This window comes from Gallinula chloropus (genome assembly GCF_964237585.1).
Source record: "Gallinula chloropus genome assembly, chromosome: 10".
NCBI lineage: Eukaryota > Metazoa > Chordata > Aves > Gruiformes > Rallidae > Gallinula > Gallinula chloropus.
In genome coordinates, this window is record NC_140095.1 from 22579336 (window position 1) to 22596075 (window position 16740).

General features: G+C 57.7%; 1 protein-coding gene across 1 annotated transcript in view; it reads left to right on the top strand.

Moving 5' to 3' along the window:
• Positions 1-5758: 5758 nt before the first annotated feature.
• SH3RF2 (SH3 domain containing ring finger 2) overlaps positions 5759-16740 on the top strand; it is a gene marked incomplete at both ends in the record, with an annotated part of 32118 nt that continues 21136 nt past the window's right edge. The window contains one exon of the mRNA XM_084268833.1: positions 5759-6130. Within this exon, the coding sequence (XP_084124959.1) occupies positions 5759-6130 (372 nt within the window). The remainder of the gene's footprint in view (positions 6131-16740) is intronic.

A 16740-nucleotide genomic window follows, 5' to 3' on the forward strand; every position in this document is an offset into this window, starting at 1 on the left:
CCAGGCACAGGGAAGACAGTGTCCATCTGCTCTCTGCTGTACCACTGGCTACTTCTAACAACACTACAACAAACACCTAACAGTCTGCCTTGAGGCAGAGCAGTGAATAAATTGAATTTTAAAATAGTCTGTGTCCCTGAATAGGCACCACTCCCCCCGGCGCCTTCGTGTCCCCCCGCAGCGGGACCGTGTGGGGCTGGAGTGCTGTGGGGTGGTAGGAGCAGCCGCTGGCCCGGCCGGGGTGCAGCAGAGCACAGTGGTGGGGGAGATGGAAGAGCTGAGGGAGGCCTTGCTGTGCTGGCTGCAGGCCCCTGCACACATCCCCACAGATTCACACTGCCCTAATTATGTCTCCAGGCAAATGCAGTGTATTTACCAAGTGTGCAGGCTTGGCTGAATTAGCATCAGCCCGTCTGTGCCGACCCACCGTGGCAGCTGTGTGCAGCCCATGGAGTGCTGTCCACAGGGGAGCTGAGCAGCAGAGCCAGCGACCCCCAGCTGGGGGGGGAGACACCACTCCCCATCCTGGCCCTGGGGGTCCAGAGACACAGGCAGGACCTGCTATTCGCCCCACTTCAGCAGCAGCACCGGGCTGTGCTTGTGGGTGGGTAGGAGGACAAGCTGTTAGCTCCAGATCTATAATTTGTAGCAGCTTGGAAGAGGCACCCCCTCTCCCTGCCCTCCAGGAGCTAAAAACAGCCCGAAAGGTCCCTCTTCCCCGGAGGAGGAGGCGCGTGGCATCCACTTGAGAGATGCAGAGTAGGTTTATAGCCCCCCAGGAGCGCTGCCGTGCCCCTGCCCTCCCCTGGCACCATATCCCTGGCCGTGACAGTGCTGTGGCATTCCTTTGACTGCTGCCTGCGCCCCTGAGGCGCTCGCAGGGTCCCTGATGGTGTCTGCAGGGTCCCTGGTGTCAGCAGGGTAGGTCTCCTGGGCGCTGGGCTGCAGGTGGGATTGAGGATGGGGCGAGGGGGTCAGCCCCAGAGCATGCAAGGGGAGGGGAACGGAGAGAAGCTCCTCTCACTTGCTCACGTTGTTCCCCATTGTTATTTGGAGCAGGGAGCCCAGAGGGACACAGAACTGCCAAAGGGGAATTCTCAGGAGCCCACCACCAGACCCCATGGCCCCGCTGGAGAGCCGCCTCGCACAGCCTGTCTGCAGGCAGCCAGCAGCAGGACACTGCGTCCCAGAGGTGCCACAGTGACTCCCTGGAGCGGGGACATGGATGCTCACACGTCTCCACAGTTTCAGCCAGGAGACTGCAGGTCTCAGGGCTCTGTGTGCATCATCCCTCGGGTGGGCCAAAGGAAACCTGTTTGGTGACAGAGCAGTCACTTCAAAGTCACCTCACCTGGGTGGGCTGGCTGCCGGCGTGCTTTGCACCGGCAGGGTGCTCAGGAGTGGTTTTCCCATGGTTTGTTGCCCCCCAAACTGTGTGATACATGTGCTGTGACTGGAGTTTCCCGTGTGATAACCCCATCTCCTCTGGCAGCTCTGCCTGGGCAGCCGCAGGAGCAGCAAGGAGAGGAGTTTCCATGTTGTGAGGATGCAGCCAGTACGTGGGGCCACACTGCGCAGCGCTGAGCACAGAGGTTGTTTGATGTAGGCTCCTGCCCCATGCTGACACCGATCGCTTTTATGTCACTCCACCTCTGTTCCCCCCTCTGTAAGCAGCAGTGATGATATCCCACTCCACAGAGTTCTTTGTGATCCAAAGGTACTAATGCAAAGCCGGTTATAGGCTCATGTCTTCACACCACCAGCACTGGCAGCAGCCAGCAGATTACAGCAGGTGAAATCAGAGCTGCTAAAAGGTAGTGCCAGTGTCCCCTGTCCCGTGTGTTGGATGCCAGTGTCCCTTGTCCCCACTTTGGATGCTCACAGCCCCGAGCCGGTGGCCAAAGGGGATGAGGAGCTGCATAAGCTCCAGCAAACAGAAATCCCACAGATTTTCTCCCAGAGGAGCCAGGTGGTGGAAGGTTTGGGGGCCGACTGAGGCCCAAGACAGCTGTGTGATGGCTGAGGAAACCAGCCTGGCACTGCTGACCACAGCACATCTCACCAGCCTCGGGACATGGCAGCCAGCAACTCACCCGTTACCCCTGTGCTCTCAGCAGAGACTCAGTTCCTTTCTCCTTTCCAGCGGTGCCCTGTGTGCTGATACCAGTGAGGCTTCTCCTTAGAGGAGTGCAGATGAGGTCCTGCATGCTCAGCCTGCCCTGTGCTGTCAGCATCCGTGTGGACAGCGAGGCTCCTGCGGGATGATGGGGATGGAGTGTGTTTGCTCTTTGTTTGGGATCCACCTGAGCTCGACTCTGGAGGTGGGGGAAGGCGAAGGCCGCAGCTCCCTGGGGCGACACTCGTGCAGTGCCATGGTGAGCATGGGCTGTCAGAGCAGGACAACTGCTGCTGCTCTCAACATCATGTCTCAGTTTCCAGCTTTGTGATAAACCACTGTGATTAAGAGACTCTGGCAGCCTGCATTTCGGTGGTGTCACCCCTCGGGTACAAGGCATCCCTGCCCACAAGCTGGAGAGGGCTCCTGCAGCCAGGCAGGACCGCGGCGATGCGCGGCCGTGCCCGGGCAGGAACCTCTGCAGCAAGCACTGCCGGCTGCCCGAGGAGCTGTGTCCTCCAGACCAGCACCCCGCTGCATCCAGCCTGGAGTTAATTACAACATCGGCATCAAACAGAGACTTCTTAAATGAAAGGGAAGGACCTGCAGCTTTCCAGCTCTGCCTTTATTTTTCAACCCCAATTACGAGCTGCACTGCAAAGGAAAGCTGGTGGCAGGTAATAAAGTTCACTGGGATGGTCTGGGTGTTAAAAGTGGAGAACCAGGAAAGCCTCACATCCCGATCCCAAATTGGGCATTGATATGCTGCGTGGCCTCGCCTCCTGATTTGCTCCATGTAAAGTGGCGGTGATGCTTAGCCCAAGGGGCGTTCCACAGATGAATTAGCATTTGGAAAGCGCTTTGAAGATTGAAAGTGTTATATAAATGCTAAGTGTTAGCATCACCGGCTTTTTATTGCGGCACAACCCGGAGACTGCAATCAAGATCAGAGCTTCACTGTACCCAGCAATTTAGAAACTCTGGGTTAGAAAAGCCCCTGTCCCTGCTCAGCATCCGCAGCCTGTGGCCCCAGCAGGCAGCGGTGGGCTGGAGCCATGGCTGGCTCCTGGGGAAGAGGTTGCCCAGAGCTTTAGCACCTGGTGCTGTTCGGGAGGGGAGCAGCACAGGGGACAGCACAGCATGCTTCCCACAGCCACACATGCCACAGAGCAGGGGTAAAACCCAGCCCCTCAGGGAACCTAGAGAGTAGCTCCTGCCGTGGAGACCCAGATCGCCCTGGAGCCCTCGAGCACTCAGCACCAATGGGTCCCCGGCCTGGCCCCCGCGGTGCCCCCCGAGGCACTTGAGTCACTCATTTCCCTTGGGAACTGGCTGGGAACCATGAGCTGCAGAACACACACGCTTCTCCCGCCCGAGTCTCTGTCCCAGCTGCTGTTCTGAGAGGACAAGTACAGCAGACTGGCCCTTGAAGTCTAGGAAGCACTGAGGAAGCACTGCCAGACCAGATCTGATAGAGATTAGCATTGGCTGGCGTGCACAGAACCGGCCGCCCGGCTTCATTTCCAGCACTGCCCACTGCGAGACAGTTCATCCTTCTGTTTCCTTTCTAACAAACACAGCCTGAGTGTTAATCACAGAGCACCAATGGGGAAGAAATGGAAAACAGAAAAACAACCTCCAAACCCTTTGTTTTCCATCTGGTTTATGTCACACATTGCATTTAAAAAGGCCAGGAGATGAGATGATGGGATTTGGAGCATCATTCATTAAGAAGCGTGCGCTCTGTCAGCCAAGCACCAACCAGCCTGCGACAGGCTACAAAGAGATGCTGAAGGAGGAGGAGGCTCGAGATGAAACAGCATGAGGTCACTGGTTTCTTGCATTATACTGACAATGTCTGACATGTTCATGCAGCCAAATGGCCACCATGTAAAAAAAGGGCAAAAACATTTATTTGGACAAAATCACCATCTGGGGGCAGAACTTTTATAAAACCCTGTGAGCCATTTCCACACCGTACGAGTGAGGGAGCCCTCCTGAGCAAAGGGGAGGGCGTGGGTGCAGTCCAATGCCATTACCTGCCAGAGGGTCGGGTAGGAGCCTCAGATTTACCTGCTACTCCTCTAGTGTCTGTAGTACTCACAGGCTGTAACCACGCGACTGAGATGTGGCAGGAAAACTCTTGGATGTTCCCTACATCCAGTGCTCCCTGGACAGGCGTCTGGCGGGGTGTCGAGACAGGGCAGACCTGGGGAGAGGAATTCAGCTGGTAAAGGGAATGCAAGGCAAACACCACAGAACGCCCCCCGCCCTCCCAGTGCCTCACTGGGGTGAGAAGGTGCCTGTGTCAGACCCCACGCTGCTGCTGTGGGGCTCGGGTCGCCCCTGGCACACAGGCACGTGTCCCATGAGGAGCAGGGGCTGGACATGCTCAGTGCCTGCCTGTGGGTGTCTTGCCCTGGCACAGACCCACTGCCCCAGCCCGGGAGCGGGGCAGCCACGGTGGCAGCGCTGACTGCTGCATGCAGAGCCAGCCCCGGCCCTGCCAACAAACACATTGCTGGATTTTCCCTCATCCCATGGAGTGGAGGCTTGTGAGGAGCATCCGTAGGGATGAGCGGCTGGAGCAGCCGCTGCCTTTCAAGCACAGGGTGCAGAAGGCTGAGGGTGGGTTGGGTCTGGCAGATGCTGCCCTCCCAAACCGCCCCCCCACCACCAGCTCCCCGTGCAAAGGGCCCCCTCAGCACCCCTTCAGCTCCCTTCAGCTCCCCTCGGCCCCTCTAGCATGCGGTGAGCACAGGGCGTCCCGTCTGCGCTGCGGGGCCACGCGGCTGCCGCAAGCCCGGACTTGAATCCCGCGGTGGTGTGTGCCTGGGCCTCAGCCCCGCAGCGCCGGGGAGCCGGACGGGTTGAGTGACTTCAGGCTGTGGGAGGAATAATCGTCTTGGGTTGCTTCAGAGCGCTGAGGCAGCCAAACCGGGCGAGGATGGCACTGCGGAGCGCCGCGCCTCGCTGCCAGGGACCGCCGGAGACTGTTTGTGTTTGAAGGACTTTTTATAGAGCTGCTGTCAAAACGGGTAGAAAGCTGGTTTAATTGGGGCTGGGCTGAGAAACGAGGCGGCACGTAGGTGTGTGCGGGATGCGCGCAGCGAGCGGCTGCTCCCAGCCCGAGCCGCACACAGACAGGTCCCGTCGGATGTTTACCGGGGGCTCTCATCTCCTCAGCTGCTGCGTTTCTGTCCTGTCAGGTGTGATCTGCAGCCCAGGGAGATGACTTTGTGCCTGGCGCAAGGCTGAGCCCGCCTGTCCTGCCAGCAGCTTGAGCTATGGGATGTGTCTGCCCGGTGAGCCAGACCTGGGGCTCCCGGCGTCAGCCCCAGCCCGTCCCCTGGCTCCTCCTGAGTCACGGTGACTCACTCCACGCCGGGATGGGAGCGCAAAGTATAAATTTGCAAATTGGCTGGTGAGGCACTGCTTTGCAATGTAGGTGGGATGTATTACATACTCCAGCAGCCAAGCTCTGCTCTGCTCTCCCTCCTCCCTCTCGCTCCGCGCAGGATAGCTGGCTGAGCGGGGCTGCGGCGCGGCTCTCGCGGGTGCAGGAGGGCGTCCCAGCCCGTGCCAGTGGATGTGGCGTGCGGACGGGTCCAGCCCCGCTCGTGACGGGGCCCTGCACTGAAGATGGATGATCTAGCTCTCCTTGACCTGCTGGAGTGTCCGGTGTGCTTTGAAAAGCTCGATGCCACGGCGAAGGTGCTGCCTTGCCAGCACACGTTCTGCAAGCCCTGTCTGCAGAGGATCCTGAAGTCCCAGAAGGAGCTCCGGTGCCCCGAGTGCAGGACCCTTGTCCTCTGCGGCATCGAGCAGCTGCCCTCCAACCTGCTCCTCATTCGCCTCCTGGATGGAGTCAGGTGTGGACAAAACGTTACCAGGTTCGGCTCGATCCAGAGGTCGGGGGTCCTGTCCTCCCCCGCCTCCATCAGGAGGGTCCCCAGGGGCTTGCAGCTTCAGCAGCATCGGCTGGCGACAAATCCCAGGATCCACATGGAAGGGGTAAGCAGAGGCCACATCCTTTGCTCTGTCTGTGGGCATAGAAAGCTTTCTTCTCCTGTGCTATGAGCTGTGAAACTTTCCTGCCGGCAGTGGCACAGTGTTTGAAGTGAGGCAGGTCGCTTTGTTTGCAAACGTGGCTGCTGTTTCCTTGTGCTGTTTGACTGTTCCGAGCCCATCCCAGCAGTGGGTGCCTGGTCTCACAGGTGGGGGCACAGCCGGCTCGCTCTTCTCCTCACAAAAGCTTCACACTCCTGGGTTCCCCAGGAGTTTTATGGGGCCACCTGACTTTTGGGGGGATATTTCAGGTGCTGCAACATTCGAGCAATATACTGATCTCTGCCTGATTGCAATTAGTGATGTAATTACTTGCTAAGCTGTGACTGCTGGAGGTGCAGAAAGGCACTGCCTGTCTCTGCCCCCCAGTGTCCCAGTCCTGGGAAGGAAGGAGAGCACCTCATGATGCTTGTGTCCCTCACAAAATACTGCATGGTTCACTTTAACTCCACTTACATAGTAACTTTGTCCAGGGGTGATTTTCTAGGCTAATTTTTAAATGTTGTTTCTGTCATATTCTTTAACAGTGACAAAGCTGTTCTTAAATACTGAGGACGTGTTGTTAGACCTGCTAAGGGAGCCTGGCTCAGGCTGCATTTGGGGTAGAGACTGACCTGTGGCTTCTCCCCTCCTGTGTGATATTCCTGGATTTCCATCGCTCCCACCCAAACCGTTCTGCACAGTGTCTCTACAAGCCGTTCCACAATACTCAAGCGGTGGCCCCACGGGCTGTTGAGCATTGCTGGGAATGGCACGGCAGGCATAGGACAGGGTTTCTCTCCGCGTGCTCTGGAGGGCCGTGCGTGCGGGCATTGCTGGGGAGCTGCAGAGCACCCTGTGTCCTGTGGGTACAAGCCGGTGTGCGTCTCCCCGGGAGCCTCTGTGGCATCCGGAGCTCATCCTGGATGGGTCCCGCCTCAAACCCACATCTCTGGGAGCTCCTCTCGCAGGTTTTCCCCTGGGAAGTGTGGCAGCCTGCCTGGTCCCTTTCCCACAGAGGTTCTGGCGGGGGCTCTGGTGCTGTTCGTGCGGGGTGCGAACCATTGGGCAGCAAGTTCCAGTCACAGCTTTAGGGGGGTATCTCAGCTGGGGGGGGCAGGCTGGGGGTGGTCCCAGCCAGACTCCCCCGCCCCAGGTGAAAGAGCACAAATACCCTCATCTGTGTTCTGCTCTCAGCCGTTCCTCATTTGTTTTACTAGTTCCCAGGGCAGGTAGGAACTTGCTGCTGACATTACATGATGGCAACATCCAGAGTCCACAGCTCCTGACAGCATTTTGAGACCAAACTGCTGGGAACTGGGTGCGAGAGCTGCGGCACTGGGTACCCCTCTGACTGCCAGGGGACAGCCAAGCACGTTAGGCTGAAATGCTTTGAGACTTAATTAGTTAGTTAATTATAAAACACTTTGGAATCCTCGGCTACCAGGTGAAGAATGCAAGGTATGAACCACGCTTTGGTGGTTTCAAATGCACGCGGACGGGAGCCGGCGGGAGTGCGGGTGCTGCGGTGGGATGCGAACACAAGGGACCCCCCCGAGAGCAGCACGGGACAGGCTAAGGGTGACCTGTCATCTCCCTGCGCTTGAGTTTCGGCTGTGCACCCAAAGCAGTCTGGGTGAGCAGCGGCCCACCAGTGATTCAAACAGTGGAGCCGATGCCTCTAGCCAGGAACCACAGTGGGAAGAGCCCGTGCCCAGCACTGCTCCGCCGGTGCCCCAGCACTGCAGCGGCTCTGAAGGGCAGGGTCTGCTGAGAGCTGCAGGCCCCAGAGAGAGCCTGTCCCAATCTGCATAGCCTGCTAATTACTGCTAATGCTGTGCAGCACTTGGAGCTGCAAAGCACAGCACATTACCCTGCAGCAGGCTGTGCTGCAGCCAGACGCTGGCAGAAGCAGGGTACAGGATGTGTTTGGTGTTCGCCAAAGAGGCCGCTCTATAAATAAGCTTCCTTTACTCCGTGGAGCTGAGATGATCACAAGTTTGATCAAAGTTTCTCTTCTCTGCAGAGATATTTCCTTGCCAGCTTTTTCCTCTTTGTGCTCATGAGCATCCATGAAGACAAACAAGTAAAATAAGTCTCCTCATGGCCAAGCAGGCAAAGCACCTGGCTCACTCCAGAGGAAAGTGTGGCTGGCCCAGCAGTTAACTGCTGAGTTAGCAGGAATGCAGCACCCTGTTTTCAGCCAGGAGTTTCCCAGAGCTAGTCCTTACAGACCAGGCAATATTCTAGGTACAGCCCATCCCAAGCTGTTCTTTACTTGCTGGTGTTTAAATCCCTTCTGAGTCCCCTTCCTCTGTGCTGTCCTGGGTGGGCACACTCCGGGTTGTGCCCACGAGCACGGCCATGCACATCCACAGCCCGGCTGGGCAGGGCTGCAGGGACACTGCACCGCCCTGTCCCCGCTGCCGGCAGCCCGCACAGGCAGTGGGACCTTCAGCATCTGTGCAGAGAGGACAGGACTTTGGATTTTCAGGATCTCCACATAATAAACTGTCTGGAATTTAAGAACAAAAGGATTTGCTAGGAGGGGAATGCGTAAATCATCCACACTGAAGCCTTTGAACTGTTAGGAACCGCCCCTGGCATGTGCCAGATGTGGTTATGTCTTGTGCTGAAGCATCCGTCTTATCTGGCTCAGCCCCGATGTAAGCAAAACACGGCTGTGCCGCCGGTGAGAGAGCAGAGGAGCTGAAGTGTACACAAACTCCTGCACTTCACTGGGGAGTAACAGACCTGAACTGTACCCTGCGCACGGGAAAAATCCATCCCGGCCACTGAGCAGCTACCTGGGTGATGAACCTTGTCATGCAACAAACAGAGGGCAGCGAGCCAGAGCAGAGGAATTCTGGGCATGACAGCTCGACTCTGGCACTCGCAGACCGCACAGATTTAGCTGTGACTTGGGCTATTTTCTCTTCGCATGAGGCGAGTGCTTAACAGCCCCCTCCAGCACTTCACGGGAGATAGACAGATAACACCTCTATTGGGATAAAAATACTCCGCACTCCAACGTCGCCACCTTCACACGGACGTCTATATATAGTGCCTGTGTCTTGGTATTTTCTTCTCCTCCAGAAACATCTCCAACTCCTCGCTGAATTTGACAGACAGGACTTGGATAGCTGGCTCTTGCTGAGCCCTTATTCCAAGCATCCCTTGTGTCAGCACCCGGCGCCGGCAGACACCTTCTCTGATCCACTTGCTGCCCAAGCCTCCCTCCCAAAAACCCCTCAGCAGTTCCATGCAGTCACAGCCATCACCTCACACCGTGTGTCACGTCACCTCAGGCTGGGAAGCACTGGGCAGCCCTCACAAACCCCAGACCCCCCACGGGCACACTGCCTCTGCCTTTGGAGCAGTGCTGGCTCCTGCCCCATGGCAGAGGGGGAGCATCCTCTCGCCCAGCAGCTGCTGCGGGCAGTGGGCACTGGTGCACAGAGTCCCTCAACTGGAAATGGAGCTGCTTCATTCAGCCAAAAATTCTGTGTGGCCTCCTGGGAGAAGGGCTTGCCCCAGTTCCCCTCCACAGCCATGTCCCATCAGGGTTTGTCCCACCGAGGATGACCCCAGGAACTGGTTCTGCAGAGCTGGATGTGCCTTTTTTCTCCTTCACTGTACTTTTAGCATTCTCACCTCTGGGGTTATGGATGAAAGTCCTGGCTGCTCGTACACCAGCCAGGGCAGGATGGTGTGACAGGCAGCGCTGCAGCGGGTGTGTGATGCTCTCACAGCTCAAAATCATTTTAGTTACCAGCAAACTGCCCTCTGTGCTTCCTGTGGACCAGAGAGGCTCCTCGGTAGTGGTGCAGGGAACATGCAGAGCGATGCTGCCTGTCAGAGGGCTCCCAGCAGCCTCCCCATGGGTTACACCGATGCTGGGTCCTGTCACCTCCAGCATCCCTGCCCACTGCACGGCCAGCACGGGGCCCTCGGGGCGATGCCACAGGGCAGGGGAAAGCTGAAGGACCTCCACAGCCAACATCAGGAGCCAGTTCCCCTGGTTCTGCAGAATGAGGTACCAAGCTGCAAGCACATAAAAGTGTTTTAATTTGTTACCAAGGCAATGAGTCAGGCTCAGATGGCAAGTCAGGAATAGCACAGCAGGGCTGCTCAGCCCGCGTGCTCACCTGCTCGGGACCGTGGTCAGCGAGGAGGCTGAAAGTCTGGAGTCCTCCTCTTCTCACAGCGCTTCCATGCTGGCAGCTGGCCACCGTCCCTGCACCCACACTGCCGGCCGGGGCCTGGGTTTGTCGTGTTCCCCAGCAGAGGGGAGCAGAGGGGGCGGCACGTTCACGTGCAGCTCTGCCAGTGTGCCAGGGCCAGTGTAAAAACCATCCCGAGAGAGGCGAGGCTGGCTCTTGGCAGGGAGAAGACCCACTTGCTGCCGCTTTAAACCCTGTCTCGCTGTCCTTGGCTTCTCCTGCCCTCCTCCTGAGGCAGGCTGCAGAGTTTGCCCCCAAATGCTGGGCTTGGTTCTGCCATCACTGACTTTCAGGCATTCAAACTCCATGTAGCATCAGGACTCTGCTGTGCAAGGCAGGAACGAACTGCTGCTCTTCTTTAAGCAAACCTTTCCTTGTGAGCTTGCAAGTGGGTATTTGAGCTCACCCTGATGAGGGGCAGCCCCATTTCATCCCGATGCCAGGACAGGGTGCGCAGTGCAGGAGGCAGTTTTTAAGAGGCAAACAGGTGTCCTCTGGCAGTCCGGCCATTCCGGAGCGTTTCCTTTGGGCCCTGAACAACTGCTGGGCCCAGAATCACTCACTGGCTCTGCAGGGAGGGAAGAGGAGTACAGCAAAGGGACAGAGGCTCCTTTCTGCAGCCTCAGCTCCAGGCAGGATGCGGATGCCCAAAGCCAGGTGGACTCTGACCTCCCCGGTCCCGGCCGACAGCTGAGGCGAGGCCATCGCCTCACGACAGTCATTAACTTGCCCTCAAAATGGCTGCTGAGCGGAGGTGGCTGCTGGCGAGATGCACTGTCACTGATCAGGCACCTCCCTGAAACACGGAAACCAAACCACGGTTATTGGGCAATCGGAGGGCTCAGGGCCCGGCGGCTTTGAACAGTGGCGGGGCACAGCACGGACACTCACCTCGTGCAGGGCTGCTGCCCGCAGGGGTGGCCAGCACTGTCCTCATCCCCATCCTGTCCACCAGCACTGTCCCAGCTCGCAGAGCCACGGCCTGCGGTGACACCGCACCGGTGCCCAGGCCTGGCAGCACCGGGTGGCGGGCGGTGGCATGCTGCTCCCTTTCCCGGCACAGGGAGGGCATGAAATTGGCAGGGAGAGGGCTCGGGGCAGCAGGAGGAGGGAGCGGGATGCAGGTTTCCTCCCTGCATGGTAAACAGCCACTTCTGAGAAGCGCGGTGCTGAGGCAGAGCATCATGACCGGGCACGCAGAGGGCTGACACAGTTTGTTTTCCGTGCGGCTTAAAACCATGACACACAACTTAACCACTGCCCGAGATTGCTGACTGCAGCAGAGACTGAAACAGTTGATAGCAGGAACCATGAATGGGAGAGGCGTGAAGAGGGTTTGTGCAGACACTGCAGCTCGAACACGCTGGTCCCCAGTCCCTGGCGTCACCCTGCTGAGCCTGTGCCAGCATCCCCCACCCTGCCATGCCCCGTGCTACTGCTGCCAGCCTCCCCCACCCTGCCATGCCTGTGCCCATCGCTGCCAGCCTCCCTCACCCTGCCATGCCCCGTGCTGCTGCTGCCAGCCTCCCCTCTTCCCTCTCACAGAATGGCTGGTCAGGCCCACCCTCACAGCTCTGCCTGCACCCTCACGGCTCTGCCTGCACCAAGGAGCATCCATCTCCAGCCAAAGCCACAATCAGGTCTGGCTCCTGCCTCGTGGTGCCTCAGCACTCCTCCTGCTTCCACACCGTCAGAGTAAAGCCTGATCCAGCACCGTCCTCCTCCGGAGTGGCAGGGACAGGACTGGCACGCAGCTGGGCGCTGCTCTCGGGGCCTGCAGTGGTGCCATGGCCATCGCTGGTGCAGCATCAGCTCAGCTTCTCCATGACAGAAGCTGCTCTGTATTTCCCTTGATCATTTCCCCATCCCATCTCTGCGTTACAAAGCCAGACATAGGCAATGTCCAGAGGTGCCATGAGCCTCAATGCAGTGACACAGCGAAGGGCTGTTGGTTAGCAGAGGATGCGGTGCTCCCGCTCACCGCAGCCATCGTCCCACCACCAGCACAGGAACCCGCCCCAGCCGCCGCAGTGACACCTGCTCCTGCACACTCCTTCGGCTGCTCTTCATCTCTTCAGTCTGTAAATCACAGCCCCAACTTCAGTACAACAGTAACTTGAGATGGTGTTTTCCTTACCCAGCTAAATCTGCACGATTTCCCTCTCCGACTTCCCCCGAAGGCTGCTGGCCTCGTGTCCTGGCCCAGGAGGGACTGGGGCAGAGCGGGTGAGCTCCAGCACCGACGTGAGCAGGAGGGGACGGACGTTGTTCTCCCTGGCACGCACAGTCGCCCGTGTGTGGAAGAGGGGAGCAGTCCCTCCTTGGGGAGAAATAACACAGAAACCACCCAGCTGTCTGAATCCTCAGAACATAATTGTACGAAGAGATTGAAATGACAAGTTCACTTTTGATGGTTTTGTTCCATGTGACAAGGCTGAAGTTCTCTCCTCTGCTGAAAAGCAAAACCCAGAATTGTAATGGCAATTAATTTACATTCAAATAGCTCTTTTCATCCAACTGGATCCTGAAGTGCCCTGCACTGTGCCAGCTGAGCATGCAGAGATGGTGTCAGGCTCATTCATCCCATCGCAAGGCAGGCAGTCGGTGGCAGGATGCTGACAGTGGCTTGCAGAAAGTCAGTAATCAGAATGGACAGCAGTTGTTATTGATTGTGTCTCTTTACAGACAGACAGCATGTCCTTCGGTGTCAGCGTGTAGGTAATAACCAGCGCCCCACCCACGGTGTGCAAACCACTGCTCATCAGGAGCACAGCCCACGCTGTGCTCTGGGGTCACTGCCCCAGGCTGCCCTTTGCTCCCCCCGATGCCCTCCCGAGGAAAGCAGGGATGGGATCTCCACCATCACTCCCCTGCAGTCCCCGACTGCCCGTGCTCGGGCAGGAACCGCTGTTCAGCAGCCCCGGGTAACACCATCCCGAGAGCAGGGGCTGCTGGCTGCTGGCTCCTGCCGCCCTCCTGCCTGGCGCCGGGCTCGGCACACGAGCTCTCCATTCCCTGCACGCATCGAATGTTCTGGGTATTCCCACGGCTGCTGTGGAAGAGCCCGTCCCTGTGCTCTGGGGTTCCTGCACTGAAGATGCAGGCAGGATGGGTCACCCTGGGCTGCAGCCAAGAGCAAAGACACTAATGCTCCCGAGACAGCTCCGGAGCTCACGTGCAGATCTTGGGCAATGAAACGTGCCCTCACCTGCTGCACACCACCTCTCCACACCGTGCAGGCCTTTAAAGGAAAGGAGAGGGGTGGCAGGAAGAGCTTCCTCCCTCCTTTGGCATGGACCCTCCTTCACCGCTTTCAGGGGCGAGGTCCTTCAGCCCCTCAGTGTGGTTCAGTAGTTCAGCTGTACGCAGACTCCTGCTGCCCAGGCGCAGAGCTGGTGCGATGGAGTCGAGGGGCTCACAGGGCCCAGTTCAACAATGAACAAGTCCTGGTGAACCCTGTTTCCAGCACCCCCATGCCCCTGTGCAGCACAGCCCTGTGCCAGCCCCCTCTGACCAGGGCCCACTCCAAACAGGTCTGAAATAAAACCTGATGAAGAAGCAGTTGTGAAACAAGCCCACAGTACCCAGCAGGAGAAAAATCAAACTGGAAGACATCCAGGACTGGCTTTCTCTTCTTCCTGGCACTATCCTAGAAATAAATTGTTCCTCTCGAGGAGGCTGTAAAGTGTTACCGACATCGTGTATCTACAGGAATATCCCTGCCTCTGCACTGCACGGATATTTAGCTCTTCTGCACAAACAAGGCAGTGCCGGGGGTGGCAGGGGGAGGCAGAGCTCACGCAGAGCACGGGGCTGTGCCGCCGCCCACGTGGACCCTGCAAATCATGCACAGAGGATGTCCACATCTCCCCCTGCTCCATCTCCATCCCCTTGGGCTTTCCAGGTGACACTGCTGGGGCTGGCCTGGCTTGTCACAGCTCGTTCACAGCGTCTTGGGTCTGTTTTGGGTCAGCCAGCTTCTTCCAGGGCAGGACAGCCCTGGCAGGGCTGCTGCCACCCCAGCTCAGGGGCCGGGGCTCTCCAGACACCCCGTGCCTCAGCCGGTTCTCCCGAGCAAGGTCCTTGGGTGCAGCTGCCTCCCTGCACGTGGGGCGACACCCACGAAACCCAGATCAGGATCAGGCCCTCGGTATTTACTGCAAAGCCACTGAGGGCTGGGGGAGGAGACGGCGTGCTTGGGGTGCTGCCTGCCTTCGAGGGACGGGGCGCAGCGCAGAGCAACTCCAGGGCATTCCCCACGCCGAGGTATGAAAATCAGAGCTGGGAATCCACCCGGGTGCAGGTCCAAACCCGTCGGAGGCCGTTCCTGATCCACCTGCAGCAGCCTCCCCTGCCCCACAGGTCTGGCCCAGCTGTTGGAGCTGGCACAGCACCCACTGAAGTTTGGAAGGCCAGGTCCAGCGCTGCTGTGGGACAGTGGTGCAGGGACAGGGGTGTCCTGCTGATACAGCTCCCTCTGCCCTCCCTGGACACTAAAAGCCATCAGCCATTCCAGGCTCGGCCTGCCGCTCCTCCACGCGCTCATCTGTGCGGCTGTGGATGAAGCCAGAGCATCTGGGAACCAGGAGGGTCCCTTTGGACATCACTAGCTGCGTCTCGTTGCTGGGAGCCTTGCCTGGAAACGGGCGAAGGAGGAAACAAGTCCCACGTGCAGGGGTGTTCACGGCCTCATCCCCACACTCACCCCCAGTACCGCAGGCAGCAGCTCAGCCACTCATGTGGAGACAGAGTCACAGCAGGGCCCTGCAGCTCCTCGGGGTGCTTCCACACAGAGCTGCTGGGGCCAGGGCTACAGGCGCTCACAGCCTCCACCAAACCCCCTGCCCTTCGCTGCGCTCCCTGGCTTCACTTCCTCCCCTTGACGTCCCTGCCTCGTGACCCCACCACAGCCACCCTCACATGCTGCTTTGCCTTCTCTTTTTCCCACTACCAGCGCTATGATGTGTGGTCTTACCTTAATCCTCTGCCAATAATGAGGAGGTTATAACTAGCTCGTTTCAGATAATTATAGTGTGTGTTTCTCCCAGCTATGAGGAGAGGCTTTGAATCGCTGCCTCACACACACACATGTATTTTTACCGAGCCGCTTTGTTTGGTACCGAGGGAGGCTCGGGTGGATTGGATGGCTGCCCCAGCACAGCTGATGCCAAATGCCAAAAATAGTTTAAAAAACCCAAAGTCTTTTCTCCCTTATCGACCTTATATCCATTAAGGATGGGGACAAGGCGTTGGGGTGCATCTGCCACAACCCCCACTTGGGTCTCTGACCACTCAGAGAGCCAGAAATACCTGGGGGGCTGATAACAGCAAGGGCACATCTCACTCAGGCATGCTAACGGGAGAAAAATCCATCACAACAAGCCAGGTGCCTTCTCATCCCACACCCAGCACCGCGTCCTCGCCCGGGAAAGCCTCTCCCTCTGTCCCGGAGCGAGCTACCTCCAGGCGCTCCTTGTCTTTATCGCCAGGTTTAATTAGCACCCCAGTTTCTGCCATTGCAATTAACCTACTTTAAATAAAGCGAAACAGATGCTGCACCGAGGATCTGCCGCATCTGAGAGTGGACAGAAACCAGCCGAAGCCTGGGAAAGGAATGAGATTTGGCTCCAGGAGGAACAGCCAGCGATGGGTCAGCTGCTGGCAGCGGAGCTCTGCCAGCTGCCCCCGCCTCGCCGGGGTGCTGCATTGCCAGGGGGACTTGTTCTTCTTTGTCCTTCGTAGGTCTTAAGAGCACATGAAACAACAGTGACCCTGCAGTACGTCCTTCTGCCAACTTCAGCTTGAGGCTTTGTTCTGTGACAGGCCTGCAGAGCTGGAAAGTGCCCGTATGGTAAAACCACGTCGGTGGCTCTGGGTAGACACAGGCTGGGTTCTGTCCTAAATACCCTGGGAAATCAGCTGGCCGTTTCTGACTCAGTATCTGAACAGATGAGCAAAACTGTTTTTAAAAAGCAACAGAAAGCTGACTGGGACCTTAAACACTTCCTGGCTTGAACAATGTTCTCGAGTTCTTTGTCTCAAGTTAATTTCAGTTGTTTCCAAAACAAAACACTTTGTGGTACTCAGGCTTTTTAAAATCCTTCTCCTCTCTTTTAACATTGATTTTTGCTGTTAGCAGAGTATTGAAATGTTAGAAAAAATTATTTCAGCAGCTACAAAGAACACAGGGCTTGATAGCATCAGTCCTGAGGTGCTGAGGCAGCCCAGCGTGGTCCAGCTTTTCCTTGCTAATGTGCATCAGTCCAACATCTCCTCATTCGATCTGTCACCCCTTTGAGGCACCCAGTTCCCAGGGGGCTTTAAGGGCAGCTCTGCTTGCCCGTGTCCCTTCCC